Source organism: Balaenoptera ricei, chromosome 10, assembly GCF_028023285.1.
Source record: "Balaenoptera ricei isolate mBalRic1 chromosome 10, mBalRic1.hap2, whole genome shotgun sequence".
Taxonomy (NCBI): domain Eukaryota; kingdom Metazoa; phylum Chordata; class Mammalia; order Artiodactyla; family Balaenopteridae; genus Balaenoptera; species Balaenoptera ricei.
The window spans coordinates 13,390,358-13,412,282 of NC_082648.1; the positions used below are offsets into that span (position 1 = coordinate 13,390,358).

The following is a 21,925-nucleotide window of genomic DNA, read 5'->3' on the forward strand; positions in this document are numbered from 1 at the left end:
TTGAATCTGTAGATTGCTTTGGGTAGTATAGTCATTTTCACAATATTGAGTCTTCCAATCCAAGAACATGGTATATCTCTCCATCTGTTTGCATCATCTTTGATTTCTTTCATCAGTGTCTTACAGTTTATCTGAGTACAGGTATTTTACATCCTTAGGTATGTTTATTCCTAGGTATTTTATTCTTTTTGTTGCAATGGTGAATGGGATTGTTTCCTTAATTTCTCTTTCTGATCTTTCATTGTTTAGTGTATAGGAATGCAAGAGATTTCTGTGCATTAATTATGTATCCTGCTACTTTACCAAATTCATTGATTACCTCTAGTAATTTTCTGCTGGCATCTTTAGGCTTATCTACGTATAGTATCATGTCATCTGCAAACAGTGACAGTTTTACTTCTTCTTTTCCAATTTGTATTCCTTTTATTTCCTTTTCTTCTCTGATTGCCGTGGCTAGGACTCCCAAAACTGTGTTGAATAATAGTGGCAAGAGTGGACATCCTTGTCTTGTTCCTGATCTTAGAGGGAATGCTTTCAGTTTTTCACCATTGAGAATGATGTTTGCTGTGGGTTTGTCTTTTATGGTTTGTCATATATGTTTATTATGTTGAGGTAGGTTCCCTCTATGCCCACTGTCTGGAGAGTCTTTATCATAAATGGGTGTAGAATTTTGTCAAAACCTTTTTCTACATCTATTGAGATGATCATATGGTTTTTATTCTTCAGTTTGTTAATATGGTGTATCACATTGATTGATTTGCGTATATTGAAGAATCCTTGCATCCCTGGGATAAATCACACTTGATCATGGTGTGTGATCCTTTTGATGTGTTGTTGGATTCTGTTTGCTAGTATTTTGTTGAGGATTTTTGCATCTATATTCATCAGTGATATAGGTCTGTAATTTTCTTTTTTTGTAGTATCTTTGTCTGATTTTGTTATCAGGGTGGTGGTGGCCTCATAGTTTGGGAGTGTTCCTTCCTCTGCAATTTTTTAGAAGAGTTTGAGAAGGATGGGTGTTAGCTCTTCTCTAAATGTTTGATAGAATTCACCTGTGAAGCCATCAGGTCCTGGACTTTTGTTTGTTGGAAGATTTTTAATCACAGTTTCAACTTCATTACTTGTGATTGGTCTGTTATATTTTCTGTTTCTTCTTGGTTCAGTCTTGGAAGGTTATACCTTTCTAAGACTGTGTCCATTTCTTCCAGGTTGTCCATTTTATTAGCACAGAGTTGCTTGTAGTAGTCTCTCATGATGCTTTATATTTCTGCGGTGTCCATTGTAACTTCTTTTTCATTTCTAATTTTATTGATTTGAGTCCTCCCCCTCTTTTTCTTGATGAGTCTGGCTAAAGGTTTGTCAATTTTGTTTATCTTCTCAAAGAACAAACTTTTAGTTTTATTGATCTTTGCTATTGTTTTCTTCGTTTCTATTTCATTTATTTCTGCTCTGATCTTTATGATTTCTTACCTTCTATGGACTTTGGGTTTTCTTTGTTTTTCTTTCTCTAGTCCCTTTAAGTGTAAGGTTAGATTGTTTATTTGAGATTTTTGTTGTTTCTCGAGGTAGGATTGTATTGCTGTAAACTTCCCTCTTAGAACTGCTTTTGCTGAATCCCATAGGTTTTGGATCATCATGTTTTTGTTGTCATTTGTCTCTAGGTATTTTCTGATTTCTTCTTTGATTTCTTCAGTGATCTCTTGGTTATATAGTAACACATTGTTTAGCCTCCATGTTTTTGTATTTTTTACGTTTTTTCCCCGGTAATTGATTTCTAATCTCATAGCGCTGTGGTCAGAAAAGATGCTTAATATGATTTCAGTTTTCTTAAATTTACCAAGGCTTGATTTGTGACCCAAGATGTGATCTATCCTGGAGAATGTTCTGTGGGCACTTGAGAAGAAAGTGTAATCTGCTGTTTTTGGATGGAATGTCCTATAAATATCAATTAAATCTATCTGGTCTATTGTGTCATTTAACGCTTGTGTTTCCTTATTAATTTTCTGTTTGGATTATCTGTCCATTGGTGTAAGTGAGGTGTTACAGTCCCCCACTATTATTGTGTTACTGTCAATTTCCTCTTTTAGAGCTGTTAGCATTTGCCTTATGTATTGAGGTGCTCCTACGTTGGGTGCATATATATTTATAATTGGTATATCTTCTTCTTGGATTGATCCCTTGATCATTATGTAGTGTCCTTGCTTGCCTCTTGTAACATTCTTTATTTTAAAGTCTATTTTATCTGATATGAGTATAGCTACTCCAGCTTTCTTTTGATTTCCATTTGCATGGAATATTTTTTTCCACCCCCTCACTTTCAGTCTGTATGTGTCCCTAGGTCTAAAGTGCATCTCTTGTAGACAGAATACATATGGGTCTTGTTTTTGTATCCGTTCAGCGAACCTGTGTCTTTTGGTTGGAGCACTTAATCCATTCACATTTAAGGTAATTATTGATATGTATGTTCTTATTACCATTTTCTTAATTGTTTTAGGTTTGTTTTTGTAGGTCCTTTTCTTCTCTTGTGCTTCCCATTTAGAGACATTCCTTTAGCATTTGTTGTAGAGCTGGTTTGGTGGTGCTGAATTTTCTTAGCTTTTGCTTGTCTGTAAAGCTTTTGATTTCTCAGTGGAATCTGAATGAGATCCTTGCGGGATAGAGTAATCTTGGTTGTACGTTCTTCCCTTTCATCACTTTAAGTATATCGTGCGACACCCTTCTGGCTTGTAGAGTTTCTGCTGAGGAATCAGCTCTTAACCTTATGGGAGTTCTCTTGTATTTGTCATTTTTCCCTTGTTTCTTTTAATAATTTTTCTTTGTCTTTAATCTTTGTCAATTTGATTACTATGTGTCTCGGCGTGTTTCTCCTTGGGTTTATCCTGCCTGGGACTCTCTGCACTTCCTGGAATTGGGTGGCCAATTCCTTTCCCATGTTAGGGAAATTTTTGACTATAATCTCTTCAAATATTTTCTTGGGTTTTTTCTCTCGCCCTTCTCCTTTTGGGACCCCTATAATGCGAACGTTGGTGCGTTTAATGTTGTCCCAGAGGTCTCTTAGGCTGTCTTCATTTCTTTTCATTCTTTTTTCTTTATTCTGTTCTGCAGCAGTGAATTCTACCATTCTGTCTTCCAAGTTACTTATCCGTTCTTCTGCCTCAGTTATTCTGCTATTCCTTCTAGTGTATTTTTCAATTCAGTTATTGTATTGTTCATTTCTGTTTGTTTGTTCTTTAGTTCTTCTAGATGTTTGTTCTTTAATTCTTCTAGGTCTTTGTTAAACATTTCTTGCATCTTCTCCATCTTTGCCTCCATTCTTTTTCCGAAGTCCTGGATCATCTTCACTATAATTATTCTGAATTCTTTTTTGCTTTTTTTTTTTTTTTAATTTAATTAATTAATTTATTTATTTTTGGCTGTGTTGGGTCTTCGCTTCTGTGCGAGGGCTCCCTCCAGTTGCGGCAAGCGGGGGCCACCCTTCATCGCGGTGCGTGGGCCTCTCACCATCGCGGCCTCTCCTGTTGCGGAGCACAGGCTCCAGACGCGCAGGCTCAGCAGCTGTGGCTCACGGGCCCAGCTGCTTCACGGCATGTGGGATCCTCCCAGACCAGGGCTCAAACCCGTGTCCCCTGCATCGGCAGGCAGACTCTCAACCACTGTGCCACCAGGGAAGCCCCTATTCTGAATTCTTTTTCTGAACGTTTGCCTGCCTCCACTTCATTTAGTTGTTTTTCTGGGGTTTTATCATGTTCCTTCATCTTGTACATAGTCCTCTGCCTTTTCATTTTGTCTATCTTTCTGTGAATGTGGTTTTTGTTCCACAGGTTGCAGGATTGTAGTTTTTATTGCTTCTGCTGTCTGCCCTCTGGTGGATGAGGCTATATCTAAGAGGCTTGTGCAAGCTTCCTGATTGGAGGGACTGGTGGTGGGTAGAGCTGGGTGTTGCTCTGGTGGGCAGAGCTCAGAAAAACTTTAATCCACTTCTCTGCTGATGGGTGAGGCTGAGTTCCCTCCCTGTTGGTTGTTTGGCCTGAGGTAACCCAGCACTCGGGCCTACAGTTTCTTTGGTGGGGCTAATGGTGGATTCCGGGAGGGCTCACGCCAAGGAGTACTTCCCAGAACTTCTGCTGACAGTTTCCCTGTCCCCTCAGTGAGTCACAGCCACCCCCCGCCTCTTCAGGAGACCCTCCAACACTAGCAGGTAGGTCTGGTTCAGTCTCCTATGGGGTCACTGCTCCTTCCCCCTGGGTCCTGATGCACACACTATTTTGTGTGTGCCCTCCAAGAGTGGAACCTCTGTTTCCTCTAGTCCTGTGGAAGTTCTGCAATCAAATCCCACTAGCCTTCAAAGTCTGATTCTCTGGGAATTCTTCCTCCTGTTGCCAGACCCCCAGGTTGGGAAGCCTGACGTGGGGCTCAGAACCTTCACTCCAGTGGGTGGACTTCTGTGGTATAAGTGTTCTCCAGTTTGTGAGTCACCCACCCAGCGGTTATGGGATTTTATTTTATTGTGATTGCACCCCTCCTACCATCTCACTGAGACTTCTCCTTTGTCTTTGGATGTGGGGTATCTTTTTTGGTGAGTTCCAGTGTCTTCCTGTTGATGATTATTCAGCAGTTAGTTGTGATTCTGGTGCGCTCGCAAGAGGGAGTGTGTTTTCATGCTATTAATGACATGTATACAGGTAGTAATTTTGTGTTTTTGTTCCATTTACTATTGTGGAGTCAAGAGAGAGGTTGAATCTGCTAAATGAGCCTAGGTTTCATGCATTGTTTACAACAAGGGTCAGCAAACTTTTGTGTAAAAGGCCAGATAGACAATATTTCCACGTGTGGATTCTGTTGCAACTACTCAGCTCTGCTGTTTTCATGCATAAGCAGACATACTATGACAAACAAACAGGAGTGGTTGTGTTCCAATAAAACTTTATTTATGGATACTGAATTTTTTTCTTTTAAAGAAGAAGTTTTTGTTCTGTTTGGTTAGAAGGACAGGATCCTTCTAACCAAACAGAAGTTCTATACTTATCCTTTTCTAACAATTGTACTTTTTTCCTTTTTTTCTTGAATTTAATTTTATTTACTTTTGGCTGCACTGGGTCTTTGTTGTTGTGCACGGGCTACTTTCTTTTTTTTAATTGAAGTATAGTTGATTTACATTGTTGTGTTAGTTTCAGATGTGCCGCAAAGTGATTCATATATTCGTATATATATATATATATATATTCTTTTTCAGATTCTTTTCCCTTAAAGCTATTACAAAATATTGAGTATAGTTCCTTGTGCTATACAGTAGGTCCTTGTTGGTTACCTATTTTATATATAGTAGTGTGTATATGTTAATCCCAAACTCCTAATTTATCCTCCCCACCCCCCCTTCCCCTTTGGTAGTCATAAGTTTGTTTTCTATGTCTGTGGGTACAGACACTGAATTTTGAATTTCATATAATTGTCTTTTGCTACAAAACATTTTTCTTCTTTTGATTTTTTTAAACCATAGAAAAATGTAAAAACCTTCTTACCTTGCAGGACATATGAAAAAGGCAGTGGGCTGATTTGGCCTGCAGGTAATAATTTGCTGACCCCTGGTTTAGAGAAGCAAACATTGTACTAAGAATAAGAAGGTAGATTCTGCTTTTCCTTCACTACTATTCACTGTATGACCTCCTTATCCCCTTCAAAATCACTTAATTTTTCTGAGCCTCAGTTTCCTCTTCAACAAATGAAGTAGTTGAATAAGTTAATCTCTAAGTTTTTTCCCAGCTCTATTATTCTATGATTTAAGAATATAACTCACTCATTAGCCATCTAATTCCAAGGTAGAGGTTAGTAATGAAGAGTCCCAAATTTCTTCAATTTCTTATAATCATTTATATTTCTTCATAAGTAAGTGAATCTTTGACCATTACTACATTAAAATTGTATTAAAATCACATATATTTATAAAGAGTACTTTGGACTTAGTATTTTCCCCCTGATTTCCTCATAGCATAGGGACTGATTCACCAAGGGAACTAAGAATTGGTAGGGAAAGAATCATTTGCTGATTAGTATTTATACTTAAGAGTACAGTGGGGGGTGGTACTCAAATCAGCCAGTTTAGCTACTTGTTAGTACCAGTTTTTAAAGGCTTGGTCAAGGAGGAAGGCAAAACATTTGGAAGGAAGTAGTTGGGTAATTATCCATAGATCTCATATTTTTGTGCATTACTCTTAGGCCTTATGACAAATTCTCTGAAGTATTGTCTGCACCTACTGACAGACATTCATAGTTCTATAGGGGAAACATTACACCCAGGTCCTCCTCAGGTATGCCTCTGTCTGACCCCACTTAGCTCTTAAAATTAGAGCCTGTAATGTATTTATATGATAACAGCCTAATGAAGTATATGGGAAGCGCTTGTTGGGGTGAAAAGAAACGTTTACTTGTTATGTTAACATGCAATCATTTGGTTGTTGGTAGAGGTAGTATTAATTACCTTTCCTCACCTGCATAATGCACATTCTGTAGAGGAGCTGAAAAATGAAGAGAGGGAGAAGGGTGAAGAAAAATTTTGTGTCTTCCACATGGAGCTCACTATAGCGGCTGCCATTTTTTTCCTTGGCATGGTCTAACCAGCTTGTCACACCTCCGCCAAGGTGGCAGTGCTGCAGACAGCATGTTTTTAGTGCATTAACAAACATCCCAAAGGTTGTCAGGAGGGAGCAACCTGCAAGCAATTGGAAATATTACATATTAGTGAAGGAACTGTTCTTCAAGTTTCCAAAATGTCAATCAGAAAGATGACAATTGTAAGGATGAAAAGCAGTAAAGTGATTGAGAAGATTTTAGCACCCAAGGGGTTGAATTCAAAGGAGTAAGCTTCTGACAAGGGTTCTGGCATCCTGGTGACCAGCCCAAGGTGGTGCCTGACAGATGATGTAAAAAATGAAAAAGCTAAGATCAGTGGAAGCATATTAAAAAGGGAAGAAAGGTGACAAAATAAAGCACCAAAGTAAAAGATTTCAGAATCTCTCAGAAGCCTCTAACTTGAACACATTAATGAATAAGACAACCTGAAGTTTCATTTACAGCCTTAACACAAAGAACTGGTACTATTTTTTAATATAAATTGCCATATAAATAATCCTCACTTTCCTTGTTAGGTAGAAGGCGGTTTCTTATTTTGACATGTAGATGAAAGGAAATATTTTCTCTGCTTTGACTTTATCCTTGAATTTCAGACATAAGGTTAAGCTTTGAACTCTTCAAATGACTTTATGTATGTTGATAGTGTCACTAAAAGTTCAGATTAGATTAGTTGGCTTTTGACTTTTCCAGTAGTTTCCTCTGGGTTTATATGGCTGTTGCTTTAGCATCAGAAGTATTTTATTGCTTTAGATGTTTGCAATCACTTACTGCTAGTGATTTGCAATCTCATTGTTGCTTCTTTTATGATCTTTCAGATTTCACCTTTTCTTTGACTCCATTAGGACTTCCTGATACAATGACAGATAAGAGATCCCGGTTTGGTTAGCAGTTCAGCCGCGCCATCATGATACAACTTTTCATAGCACTCCTTTTGACCAGATAAACCCTTTCACAAATTACCAAGACACCAAACCATGGTTGCAGGATAAACGATAAAATAAATATTAAAATGTTTGAGTTTCTCCAAAGAAAGCTGCTGTAGAAACTCAGATAATAGTTTGATCATCATTTTAATTATGTTCAAGTTTCCTATAGTAAAATGCTAGGTGAAATGCCTTCTAACCAAGTTCATTTAAACGCCACAGAGTATTGGTTTTTATATTTAAATAAAGGATATTTATTAATATTTCTTTTTATGGTTATAGAGTGATGATAGTGATTTGATCTGGTCTTTTCTTTAAGAGTCGTAATAGACCTATTATGTCAGTCTTTGATTAATTGAGGAAGCTGGGAGCCTGGTAATTGAACATGGAGCCTTTCACCTCTAAGTCACTGAATCCAATCCAGCCCAAATTGGTAATGACCAAGAGTGATTACAGCAGAGGCCTCTGTGAAGTGTGTTGAGGTCAAGTGGAAGTATGTCGGGATAATTGCTGGCAGGAGATAGGCTCATATCTACAGTCACTACTGCCTCTTAGTCACTGTGGCCAGACCGGAACTGAGAAGGCCAAGGGAACAGAAGCACCTGTGAGTGACCAAGGTCTGCGTCTCTTAACAAGAAAGTAATTGGGACATCTCTTTACTACTGGAGAAAGAACTTCTCTATTAGGAGAGTATTCCCAGCTATTTCAATTAGTTTACTTAAGATTTTGGTAAGATGAAAGCTGAGAATGTCTTGATGAACAGTCTAGAGACTGAATTTGAACAGGTCTGGGCTAGGAGGCTTAACTTCCTGACATTTCCTTCTCATCTTATCTCTGTTGCTCATCAACCTGTTCTCTGCTCAACTCTTGTGAAACAGTACCATGTTGACAGGAGGGTCATTACTGGCATTGATCCAACTTACTCTGTGCTTTCAAATAGACTTTATTATTAAACGATAACTATTTGCAGGATGAAGGGTTATTTCAAGAGGTATTCTCCCCAATTTCCTTCCTATGTTTTAAATTCAGGACTTTATTGAATGTAATATGTTTTAAGCTCACTAGTTCTTTTCCGTATAAACAAATCACTATTTGTCACAAGGTAAATTTGGATCTGCTTTTATGCATGATAAATTGATACCTCCAGTCTTATTAAGTAGTTAAATACCACTATCATATTATTTCTAAAGAAAGGTAGTTCGGATTAGCGCTTCTGAAACTAGCTGTGTTAAAAGATAAGTTTTTAAAAAAAATTTTTCAACTATCATGGTCAATACATTTGTGAAATACGATAAAATAGAGTACCTAAAAAATAAAATAAAAACAAAGATACAAAATATAAAACCTGATCTTTTGATTATTAGATTCAACAGACATATGATGTAACTGTCCATAATATTTCTACATGTTTTCTCTCAGTGTCTTTATTTCCTATGTTGCACACCAGTAACAAACAGCACTACCCCATGGACCAAGATTTGAGTAGCACTGCCTTGAATACACACTTTGAAAAATTAATTTATTAAAACAAGTAAAATTGTATCTGATATGGTGATATGAAGCAACAAAAACAAAATGGTTAAGAACAAGAAGTGATTAGGTATGAATGAGGTCTAAAATTTTAGCCCTCCAAGTGTGCATAATTGATGCCAAACAAATGTGAATGCAATCATTCATTCATTTAACATATTTATTATGTACTTACTATGTGTCAGGGACTTTTCTAGGCCTTAACAATATAGTAGTGAACAAGATCTAGAGATCCCTGAGAAGACACTAAACAATCAGGGAAATACTAGGTGAGTTCAATGATGAAAACAAAATGAGGTAATAAGATAGAGACTGATTGTGGGTAGGGTATAGAGGACACCTAAAGAGTTGAAATTTGAACTGAGGATTGAATAGACTGGAAATAGGCAAAAAGACCTGGAGGAAGCATATATCAGGCATGTCATGAAGTAGAAATGAGTGGGGAGAAGCTCAGGAACAGGAAAGGCCAATGAGGCAGTAGCTCAGGTAGAATGTTGGAAGGAGATGAGGTCTAAGATTTGGTCAGGGTCAGACTTTACAGGCCAAAAGTAAGGAGCTTGGAGTTTATTCTCCATGTTATGGGAAACCATTAAGAAATTTTATGCAGAGTGGACATATGATGTATATTTTTAAAAAGTTACTCTGGAACTCTGGTAGTTGTGTGCATAATGGATTTTAAGGAACAAGAGGGGAAGCTGGAATACAGGTAAGAAGTCGTGGTGACTTGGACATAAAACAGCAAGAAGAGAAGTGAACAGAATGGGATGTGTTTTTAGAGAATCAATAGGATCTTCCAATGTGGGGAGAGGTTGAAGAAATGAGAAGATTTGAGGATGCTACTTTCCTTCCCCTTAAACCACTGGGTTTCAGTGACTTACATGAAGATGGAGAAGACAAGAATGGAATCCGTTTGCGGTTGGGTGAATCAAGAGTTGAGTTTTGGTCAGGTTAAATTTAAGATGACCGCTAGATAACAAAATCAAAATGTTGAATAGGAAGTCGGATATATGAGTTTCAAGGTGAGGAGAGAGGTCAAATGAAATTGAGCGTTTGGTGTATAGTTGGCATTAAAAGCTGTGGGACTAGAGGTTACTTAATGAAAGAGGGTGAGAAGAGTGGGGTCCCTAGAATAAATCGGAGGGCTCCCCATTAGGAGACTGTGAGAGGAGAAAAGGGACCCAAGAGTGGACAATGAACTACATGGGTTGTACGTCAGAGAGAAGAGGAAGTAATAAACTTAAATTGATCAGCTGGACTGAGAGGGAGCCAGTAAGTTAGAGCGGTCAGGAAAAGGAGCTATATGGTAATCTGTCTACCCAAAGGGAGCGCCCATTGTCCCATCCAAAGGTAGTTATCCCGAGTGTTAGGAGGGATGTCCCCGTGAAAACATCTACATCTAAACATCACACCACCTTCCTGGATTAATCTATTAGACTTAATAGAAAACTCATGCCTTCTGTACAAATAATTTTGTGTGTCTTGTAGACTCAGCCTTAAAAAGAAAAATCCATTGTCATTATAATCCCCGAATTGGTTTTCTGCATCAGGAGCAGAAATGGGAAGTTGAAAAAAAACCTGAAGTGAAAATGCAACCGAAACTTCAAGCTCCAGTTTAAACATGCGTGGCAAACACACCAGGCATGCACATTTTAAAATAAAACAGATGAGCTATTTTAAATGCTTTATTGAAAAACTTAAAGATTGTAGCCATTACTATTTAAAAAAAAAAACTTTAGAAAGCAATTTTTCTATTCTTTGTACCTTTAAGTTCTTAGCTCTGATGTTCTGCTCCTCTGACCTTGATCTAATCATGAATATCTATGCTACCTAATTATAATAAAAAAAAAGCCTACATTGCACTCTAGATGGTAGATGCACATTTTTTTCTTCTTTGGTCACCTGCCAGTTCTCAAAATTATAGCGGTGGGAAGAAATGCAAATGAAGGCCATGCTTGACAGCTAAACATAATGTAATGCATGGTCCACATTTGAAAAGTTACCTTAAAATAAAAGGTAGCATATAAAAAATCATTTCTTTAAGGTCACCTATGGCTTTGAATTACAGCTTTGAGGAATTTCCAATTTAGTCATCAGAGAGGAAGAAGCCAAAATAAGGATTATATACTTTTCTAGAGGCAAGACAGAGTTTTACTTCATCATAATTGGGTGATCGTATAACTTGGAAATAGAAAACAAAACAAAGCAAAACAACTCCAAAATATTCATTTGATATAGTATTGTGTAAAGTGAACCACTGGTGAACATTTTATATTATAATTTTACTTGCAGCGAATACAGTTTCTTTCTTGTAAATGTCCAAAGGAAAGTTACCTTATCACATGTTAAAATATGTAACATATGGGCTAGAGTAGGCTGGCAGTAAACAGAGGTGATCAGATAGATTTGTATTACTTGAAGAATTGTAATTCTTTATTCAGATGAATATATTTTCAAATAGGAGATTAGGAAGCAAATGGTTGGATGCCAAATAGTTATTTAGAAAATTTGAATATGAAAATTATGTATACATAATTAGTCACAAAAAAATCAGAATTATTTGATAATTACACACTTTAGAATACGTCAAAACTTTGATAAAAGTTTGATAAACTTTGATAAAAGTTTATACTTCCTTTACATTTTCCTCTTTTTTGCCTTTTTGGGGCGGACAGAGAGGATCTCTCAGACCCTTTTTGCATAATGAACCCATTCCGCAGACTACCAGGGGGCTGTGTACAGGAGGCTGTGTACTGCCTAGCTGTGACCCACAGAACACAGAGCTCTGAGAAACAAGGCAGAGGCTTCTGGGGATGATGTTTTCCCTGTTTCACTGCTTCAGTATGTGGTGTAATAAAACGAGCTCTAGCCTGAGAAAAGGTAGGCCTGGGTTCTGGTTCCACTTCAGCCACTGCCTGTGACATCTTGGGCAAGTCATTTAATTCAAGTATGTCTCATTTTCTGTACTCAGTTTAACAATAACAAACACTGAGAATTTACCATATTCCAAGTATGTACACAACACAGGAATTTGTAACTATATTCAGAAATAGATCATTTCAACACAACATGGTAGGTGAAATGGTAAAGATAGCTCAGGCTGGTACAGGAGCAGAGGCATAGGACATGGAGTCTAGTCTGTAAAAGGAAATATGGGGCCCTTCTTGCCTACCTCACTGGTATGTGGAGAAATGAAGTAACAACAGTGAATTTTTAAAAATAGAATTTATTGCATTGCTATTAGTGGTAGTTGTATAGGTAAGTGGTAGAAACAGTGGTAGCAGTCAAAGTACTACTAAAAGTAAAATGTGTTATTTAGAAATAAAGGTCAGAGTTAAACAAGATAGATGAGTATGAATATAGGTAGACTGACTAACCAAAGGAACAGAACAGAAACTCTAGATATGCAAGTGGCAATATACGAGGAAGGTGGCATCTCAAATTAGTAGGGAAAATAGAAACTTTGTAATAAGTGAGGTTGGATAATGTGACAGTCATATGGGAAAAAGATAAAATTGAGTTCACTCATAAAACTTATTCTAATATAATTTCCAAATGGGTCACAGATGTAAAGGTAAATATATATACCAAAAGAAAATATGAATGAATTCCTTTATGATCTGGGAATGAGGAAAACTTTTTCACCATGAATCAAAATCTAGAAGCAATAACGGAGAAGACTGATAAATTTGATTACAAACAAAAACCACACAAAAGACAAAACGAATAAACAAACAATAAGTGTTGTGCATGGATAACAACACAAGAAGCAAAATTAAAAGATATATGACAAATGGGGAATAATATTCGCAACTTTTATCGTAAACAAAGAATATCTTCAGTGTATAGAAATCTAGAAATTGAAAAAAATTGGAGAGACTGTAGGGAAATAGTCATTGTCATACATTTTTGGTGGAAATACAATATGGTACAACTACTATAGAAGGGAATTTGGTGATATATAGCAAAATTATCTGTGGATTTACTTTTTGATTTAGTAATCCATTTTGTAGGAATCTACCCTAAAGATCTGCTGGGGAAAAAATGCTAAGAGAGGTATGCACCAAGCTATTCTTTAGAACCTATTTAATGTGGCAGAAGTAAAGAAACGAACCAAACATCCATCAGTATAAGACTGGTAAAATAAACAATGGAGTACTATCCAGCTAGAAAAAAGTCTATACTTCCTCTATACAATGAGGAATATTGCTATATACAGTTATGAAGCAATTCCTAGGTTATATTAAATGAAAAAAGCAGGTGAGAAAAGTGTGAATAAAATGCTACTGTTTACAGGAGAAGGGGGGAAATACATACATATACATACAGATACATACACATATATACAATTTTAGTATTTTCCTTTACTTAAAAAATGGAAGGATGATTCTTTAAAAATATGTAAATGGACACCTAAAGGAATAGAGGGGATATAGGAATATAAGTAGATCTTGTTTGTGCATGAATTTTAGATCCATGAAATTATTTATGATTTAAAACAAAATTAAATTTTTAAAATGCTTCCAGGTATTTAAAATTTTCAAATTTTAAAAATACCTCAGGATTTTTAAAGGATGAATGAAATAGATGAAGGAAATTAAGAGGTATAAACTTCCAGTTACAAAATAAATGAGTCACAGGGATGAAATATACAGTATGGACAATGTAATCAATAGCAATGTAATATCTTTGTATGGTGACAAAAATGGTCAAAGGGTATAAACTTCCAGTTATAAGATAACTAAGTACAAGGGATGTAATGTACAACATGATTAATATAATGAACACAACTGTATGTTATAGATGAAAGTTGTTAAGAGAGTCAATCCTAAGAGTTCTTATCACAAGGAAAAAATTTTTAAATTTTTTTCTTGTATTTTGTATCTATATGAGATGATGTATCATCACTAAACTTGTGGTGATCACTTCATAACGTATGGAAGTCAAATCATTATGTTGTACACTTTAAATTTATATAGTGCTGTATGCCAATTATATCTCACTAAAACTGGAAGAAGGAAAAACCTGATTTATGCAGATATGTAATTGAAAAGTCCAACATGCAAGGCTTCACAGTGTAGTTCAATAAGGTCTCTAAAGACCTGTGGGTCCTTCAAAGATATAGGAAGTATTGTTACTATGATTTAAGGGGGATCAGTGCTGGATGTTAAACAATATATGCCTATGACAGGTTTATATGAGCTATTTGACAGTTTTCACATTTAGCTTTGAGTGGGCTAGACTGAGTATAATATAATATAGAAATACTTTGGATAGGAGACTTGTGGGTTCAGAGCTACTAAGATTCTGTGCTTTTTCCCAATTTATTAGGAATGGTCTGGGTCCAGATTTTAGTAACTATTGTCTAAATCTTTACATGCAAAAAGTGAATTTTAACACTATTTCCTATTGTTGATATGGTATTAAATGAGATACAGGATGTAAAGTGCTTAGCACAAAATAAGAATCATATTACACTCTATCAACAACTAAAAAAAAACTAACCTCACAAATGGAACAAATGAGCTTAACTGTATTTAAAATTAGTGGCATAACCAAACAGAGAGGAACTATACCAAGTGACTTTAAAACATAATCATCTTAGTGTACATTCCCAGGGATTATAACATAAAGAAAAAAACTGTAAGAAGAATTTTGAGACTGTCAATAATCATTGTGAACTGGGATTTTAGCATGCGAAGTAGAAAAAACTTGAGTTTGATAAGGTTAAGTAAAAATCCTGTAGTTCCAGTTTTGATTAGGGTATTCGTATAGTCCAAAATGTATGTTATCTTAGAGAAAAAAAAAGGACATTTTCTAGGTCTGTGCATTGAAAAGACCGAGAAACCGTGATGGACTAAGTAGCGATGAACATCTCCATCACCAAGACTGTAATCTCTAAATACCATTATATATACAAGAAAAGGAAACAGTTCTTTAAGAAAGAGATGATTCAAAGTTCAGGGAAGAGAATGATCACCATAGAATATCTTGGCATACCAGAAAGCAAGGAAACATTCAAAGACAACACAGGCTTGTCTGAAGGACTCAGGCCCAACATGAAGAGTACATCACTGCCCAAACATGGAACAATTTGATATAAGAAGATAGAGATTATTGATATTCTTGAAGAATCTGTTGCTCTCAAGTATAATAACTGACAGACTCTGCAAATTCTCTGAGTTGAAAGAGAAGTTATAGGGAATCCGAGGGGAAGAAGATGTGTTGAAAAAACCATAAGAACCAAAAAAATCAATGTAAAGTGTGATTTGCTTACATTTTTCTGGCTGATAAATCAGGTTATAGTGCATCATATGAAGGGTTATCAGAGCCGTAAGTGTAGACATAAAAGGAGTAAGTAAGACCAGGGCCCAGGCCGCCGAGTGCTGGATATAAGACAGTCCCAGAAAGACAACAGTTGCATTTACGCTCATGATCCAATAAAACCTGGGGTACCAAAACAAAAATAAAATTACCATTGAGTTACTTAGTATAACAATTGCTAATTTTAATGATTTTAATAAATATAAGCTACAACTTAGCAGCATGTTAGCTGAACTAGATTTTGCAAATGTTGTTTATCAGCTTTCTTTTTTTAAATTTCATTTAAAAAATTTTTATACAATTTTTAAAGGTTACTCTCCATTTATAGTTATTACAAAATATTGGCTATGTTCCCCATGTTGTACAACTCATCCTTGAGCCTATCTTACACTCAGTAGTTTATACCTCCCACTCCCCTACCCCTATATTCCCCCAACCCCACAAGCACTAGTTTGTTCTCTATATCTGTGAGTCTGCTTCTTTTTTGTCATATTCATTAGTTTGTTGTAATTTTTAGATTCTACATATAAGTGATATCATACAGTATTTGTGTTCCTGTATCTGACTTATTTCACTTGACAAAATACCCTCCAAGTCCATCCATGTTGCTGCAAATGGCAAAGTTTCATTCTTTTTTATGGCTGTGTAGTATTCCATTGTGTGTGTGTGTGTGTGTGTGTGTGTGTGTGTGTGTGTGTCACATCTCCTTTATTCATTCCTCTGTTGATGGACACTTAGGTTGTTTCCATATCTTGGCAACTGTAAATAATGCTGCTATGAATATTGGGGTACATGAATCTTTTCAAATTAGTGGGGTTTGTTTTTTTTTTCAGATATATACTCAGGAGTGGGATTGCTGGGTCATATGGTAGTTCTATTTTTAGTTTTTCGAGAAACCTCCATACTGTTTTCCACAGTGGCTGCACCAATTTACATTCCCACCTGCAGTGCACAGGGGTTCCCTTTTCTCCACACCCTCACCAACATTTATTTGTGTTCTGTTTGATGATAGCCATTCTGACAGGTGTGAGGTGATATCTCATTGTGGTTTTGATTTGCATTTCCTTGATGATTAGCGATGTTGAGCATCTTTTCATATGCCTGTTGGCCATCTACATTTCTGTTTTTAGCTTTCTTAATAAGCGCATACACATCAGCTATGTCTTATCAGTTTCATTATCTATGTTTCCTTTCTATTTAGAATAGCTGTAGGAAGAATGTGTTCTCTTTTCTCTAAAGCAGAAGTTGACAAACTTTTCTGTAAAGCGTCTGATAATAAATATTTTAGGCTTTGCAAATCATATGGTCTATACAGCAACAAGTCAACTCTGTTGTGACTCTAGAGAAGCCATAAATAATACCTCATTGACTATGCCTAATGAACCTGGAAAAGATTACACGGTTAAAGAATTGAAACTTATTTATTCCACTTTTCAAAGTATGGGAAAACTCAGGAATACTCAGGTTATACCTAGACCATGGCATGGGTAAAACCAAAGAAATTAGTGTCATTTGAATAAAACTTCCAGTGTCTCCTCCTAATAAACAATATTAAAAATAAGTACCTAAGTAGTACCTAAGTACCTAAGTACCAGTAGTACGGTTTGCAAGTTCTGGGGAAATAATCTCTACCTCTCAACCTTTCATTGGGTCTAAATTCTGCTGCTGGAATCCCATTGCAAAGGGGGTGTCTTACAGCTACTGAAAGTGGGGTCTGGCTGCTCACCGCTCCAAAGCCAATAAAGAGGCAAGTTTGGTGAAAAGGAAAGTTTGCTTTATTTTGGATGCCTGCAACTGGGGCAGGAGGGGGCGGACTCCCGTCCAAAGGCTTACTCCCCTCCACTGACAACCAGTGGGCAAGAGCTCTTATTGGCGGAGGGAGGGGACTACATGTAGAAACAGTACAGTTAGTTCTGACAGTCATCTTGAAATTGGTCATATGGTGGTCTGATGAGCATCATCTTGATTGTGTTAAGTACAGTTAATCTTCAGTTCTGGGGTCAGTTTGTTCCCATTTCCTTGAGGCCAATTCTTGGAATTGTGGCAGCTTATGTCACGGCTACAGTCTGGTCATCATGTAGTTAACTTCTTCCACCTGGTGCGGGGTTTCAATATCTACAAGACAGCTCACAGGATGTGGCTCAGAATATTATCTACAGCCCTTGAGAAGGAACTAAAGGTCCTTGACTTTGCTTAGTGACTAAACGATTATTGTTTTGTCCTGTTTGACTGATTTTCTTTGCTTCTGCATTTTCTTACTTCCCTGATTAAATTCATCTTTGGCTAAAGTTTTTCCACAGACAAAGGGCAGGCTGAGGACATAGGGAGCAAGGACCAAAGGGTCCTACTCCATTTCATTAACATTAGCTTAAAAAATTATCAAAGTAATATTGAATATAATAAAATTTACCCATTTAAGAATATGGTTTTATGGACTACTATATTTAAAATAGATAACCAACAAGGACCTCCTGCATAGCACAGGGAACTCTGCTCAATATTCTGTGATAACCTAAATGGGAAAAGAATTTGAAAAAGAATAGATACATATATATGTATAACTGAATCACTTTGCTGTACACCTGAAACTAACACAACACTGTTAATCAACTATGCTCCAAGGTAAAATAAAAATTAAAAACAAATAAAAATTTTTAAAATATGGTTTTATGAGTTTTGGTCAATGTTTCAGTTGTGCAAACACTAATAGATCTACATTAGAACACTTATATTATCACTAAAATATGAAGGGCTTACCTAATTAGATGAGGCCCACCCAGGATACCAGGATAATCTCCCCTTTGATTAACTCAAAAGCAACTGATTAGAGAACTTAATTACATTGCAAAATCCCTTAACCTTTGCCATATAACATAAGGAGGGGGTGATATATCCTATCATCTTTGCCATGTTCTATTCAGTAGAGTCAGGTCACAGGTTGTTCCCATACTCGGGGACATGGATCTGCCAAGAGTGTGACCCACTGGGGGTCATCCTATAGTATTTCCCATACGTCTCCCTCCCTCCCTCCCTCCCTCTCTCCCTCCCTCCCTCCCTCTCTCCTTTCTTTCTTCCTTCCTTTCTTTCTTCCTTTCTTTCTTCCTTTCTTTCTTTCTTTCTTTCTTTCTTTCTTTCTTTCTTTCTTTCTTTCTTTCTTTCTTTCTTTCTCTCTCTCTCTCTCTTTTTCTTTCTTTCTTCCTTTAAGTAAAAGAAGCAGAGTGAACAGGTAAGACTGGCTATGAGAAGGGGATATTGAAGGTTTGAGAAGAAAGGAAAAGGTTAGAAACAGTCATTTGAAGGAGGAGGAGAGAGAATGATTGCATACTGTACACCTGAAGGGTGATGGTAAGGGTTCACTTGAGGTTGGCCATGTATTTAGTGCGAGCATAGCATGATTTTACATTTTCCTCCAGACCTGTTTGGCTCTGTGAGTACAGTAATAGAACAAGTAAAGAGTTGAATTTTAACCAGGATTGCTTCCTTCATTCCTCAGGAGAGTACTGCAAAGTGTGGGGAAAGAGAGAGAGGAACTGTGGATGTGGAATTAGATTGTTAATTGAAGACCAGCCTCCTGACTCTACTAATTCCACTTGCTGATTTATGGTGGGGTTTGGCTCCCGGCTGTGCTCAGCTGACATTACCCAGGAGGGTGGATTGGTGCACGACCTGCTTCTGCTGGGCAGAGGATTGAAGACCAGTTCCTTACTTGGTCCCACCAACATACCACTCAAGCTGGGGAATCAGAGTGTCCCTGCCTGCTTTGTATGTGTGTGTGTGTGTGTGTGTGTATGTGTGTGTGTGTGTGTGTGTACGTACATTAGATTCCTCTCTCCTGCTGAAACTACGGAGCCAGAGTAGGAGGGTGGGGCAGTTTTTCCACAGTGTTTGCCTGAAGTAGGGCAGGTATTATCAAAAAGATATTTTATGTTAGGCTACCCTTTCCCTGGTACTTTACCTGAGGGCAGCAGGCTTTTCTTGGAGCTGCCCTCTCCCCACCATCCCTGTGGACAGTTCCAGGCTTCTCCACTGTTGGCAAAAAGAAAACCCAGAAAACTCATTGCTCTCCTCTCTCAAGTTCCAAGATCTCTAGCTAGAGTCTGTCTTCTTTCCACCTTTCAGAATCTTCCTATGTTTGTTTGTTGTGTTATGTCCAGGGTTTTTTAGATGTAAAAAAAGGAGGACCTGGAAGGAATGGGGCTACTGTCATGGCCTGTCCTAGAATCCCACTATGATCTTTCAACTGGGTAGTTTATCTTCCTATTATTGATTTGTAAAAGTTCTTTATATATTCAGGCTGCATGTCTTTTGTCAGATATATGTTCTACAAATGTTTTCTCCCAATCTGTGGTTTGCCTCATCATTTTCTTAGTTAAATCTTTTGATAACAGCAACTGTTTTTAATTTTAATAAACTTCATCAGTGTTTTTAATTGGTTCATGCTTCTTGTGTCCTATGTAAAGAATACTTCCTAAATGTAGGTCACAAGTATTTTCTCCTTTTTTAAAAAGCTGTTTTATGTCTTTAGATCTCTATGTTAGGTCAATGATCGGCTTTGAATTAATTTTTTCGTCAGGTGTCATGAGTAAATTTTTCTATTTGATATCCAGTTATTCTAGCACAATTTATTGAAAAGATGATCCTTTCCCCATTGAATTTTTTGGCACCTTTGTTGAAAATCAATTGACGTTATAAACGTGGTTCTTTTTTCTGAATTTCCATTCTGTTCTACTAATCTATCCTTATGCCAAAACCATACTATCTTTATTACTGTTGCTTTTCCTCTTGTTTTTTAAAACAATTTTATTGAGATATAAGTGAGATACAATAAACTGCATGTGCTTAAAATGTGCAATTTAAGTTTTGAATATGTATGCACCCAATAAATGATCACCCCTTTCAAAATCATGAACATCCACTCTCCATAACTGACCTAGAAGAGTAATCAAATGCCAAACATGGCCATGCTGAGCAAACTGATTGACTGTAATCCACTGATAGCAATTTATTTATCACAGTGCGGGGGGTGGGTACAAAGTTAGAATTTTCTAGGGCAATGGGGTAGAGTCCCTAGGCTCAGCCTCAGGTCATCCCTTCGTGCAGTTGCAAGCTGCACACTTGAACTGTGGCTGTAACAACCAAGAGAGGCTGGAACTGCAGAGCAATGTTATGGTCCTTTCCATCTTTAAGAAACCCTTTTTTCAAATGCTAAGTATTGCTGAGAAAAAATCCAAGAGGACACTGTGTGACTCTTCAGTACACCACAGGGGGATGTAAACGGAATTGCTCTAAAGAGGGTCAAGGAAAATTACAATTCTTCCAAGACTTACATCTTGTGAAATATAGTTATAAACCAAAGAATTATAGTGCTGAATATCTCTGTATCGGGAGAGATTTCACATAAACTACTAAATGTGTTTTAACAAATGCCACCCAACCTATTTGATTGCGTAATTTTCTGAAAGAATTACCTAGTACAATCATGTTTTATATAATCTTTGTTGATCCATGGACAGGACAAGCCATAGATAATTAAGGGTGAAACTGTATATGTATCAACTGTAAAAAAATAAAAGAAATAAAAATCCACAGTCTTCAAACTCACCATTAAGACTCCTTTCATCTCATAGCTCACCAGCAAATTGAATATATAAAGCAACTCTCACACAGAAAGTCAGAGAGCAAAGCACTAAAGCAAAACAAATACCAGTGATTAAGGAAAATTGAAAGCAGCAGGAAAAATATGTTTCTTTAGGCTACTTCTAAATACAGACTGGGAACTGCAAATAATTGGGGGTATATATAAGTGGTAATTTTTTTTTTTTTTTTGGTCTTCATGATTCTATGGTGTTGAATACAAATAAGGGGGTAAAACCCCTATTGCTGCAAAATTCAGAAAACCTTTTGAGATTATTTATTTTAAACATTCACCTTAATTTATTTAGTAATAGTTTTTATAGTCACTCAAATATTCTGTCACTTCTTAGACTGACCAATTTTGACATGCCTCAGACTTATTTTAAGTGATTATAAGAGAAATAGTTTGAAATGGGCTTTCCAACCTACTTGAGAAGGTATTGAAGAGGGAAGAAAAACTTCTGGGTCTTCATAGCCTTAGTGGACAATTTTAAGAGTTCAGACAGAATATTTTATTCTGCCTCGAACAATATTGAGATAATTCAGCAGGGGATTTGTGGTTCTTCAATGGGCTAAAATTGAACTGTTTAGAAGAGTCAATGAAACACTGGGGTGCTGATTTCATGGTGGATGGCTATTGTCAATCATTGCTTCTTTTAGCATAACCACTGGCCCACTGAAGTACTTCAAAGAATATTCTAGCTGACATGAATTTGGAGAAAGAAGGACCAGAACGAAATTTTGCATTTCCTACATTTTAAAAAAAATTTTATTGGAGTATAATGATTGTGTTAGTTTCAGGTGTACAGCATAGTGATTCAGTTATACATGTGCTTATACTCATTCTTTTTGAGAGTCTTTTCCCATATAGGTTATTACAGAGTATTGAG

The 21,925-nt window shown here is 36.7% G+C and overlaps 2 protein-coding genes across 8 annotated transcripts in view; one reads left to right on the forward strand and one right to left on the reverse strand.

Moving 5' to 3' along the window:
• Positions 1-21,925, forward strand: part of MGST1 (microsomal glutathione S-transferase 1) — a 413,587-nt gene that overhangs the window by 194,394 nt on the left and 197,268 nt on the right. The gene's annotated exons all lie outside the window — the stretch shown is intronic.
• Positions 1-21,925, reverse strand: part of SLC15A5 (solute carrier family 15 member 5) — a 93,039-nt gene that overhangs the window by 60,790 nt on the left and 10,324 nt on the right. The window contains 2 exon segments of the mRNA XM_059935375.1: positions 6,486-6,706; positions 15,355-15,524. Of these exon segments, the coding sequence (XP_059791358.1) occupies positions 6,486-6,706; positions 15,355-15,524 (391 nt within the window).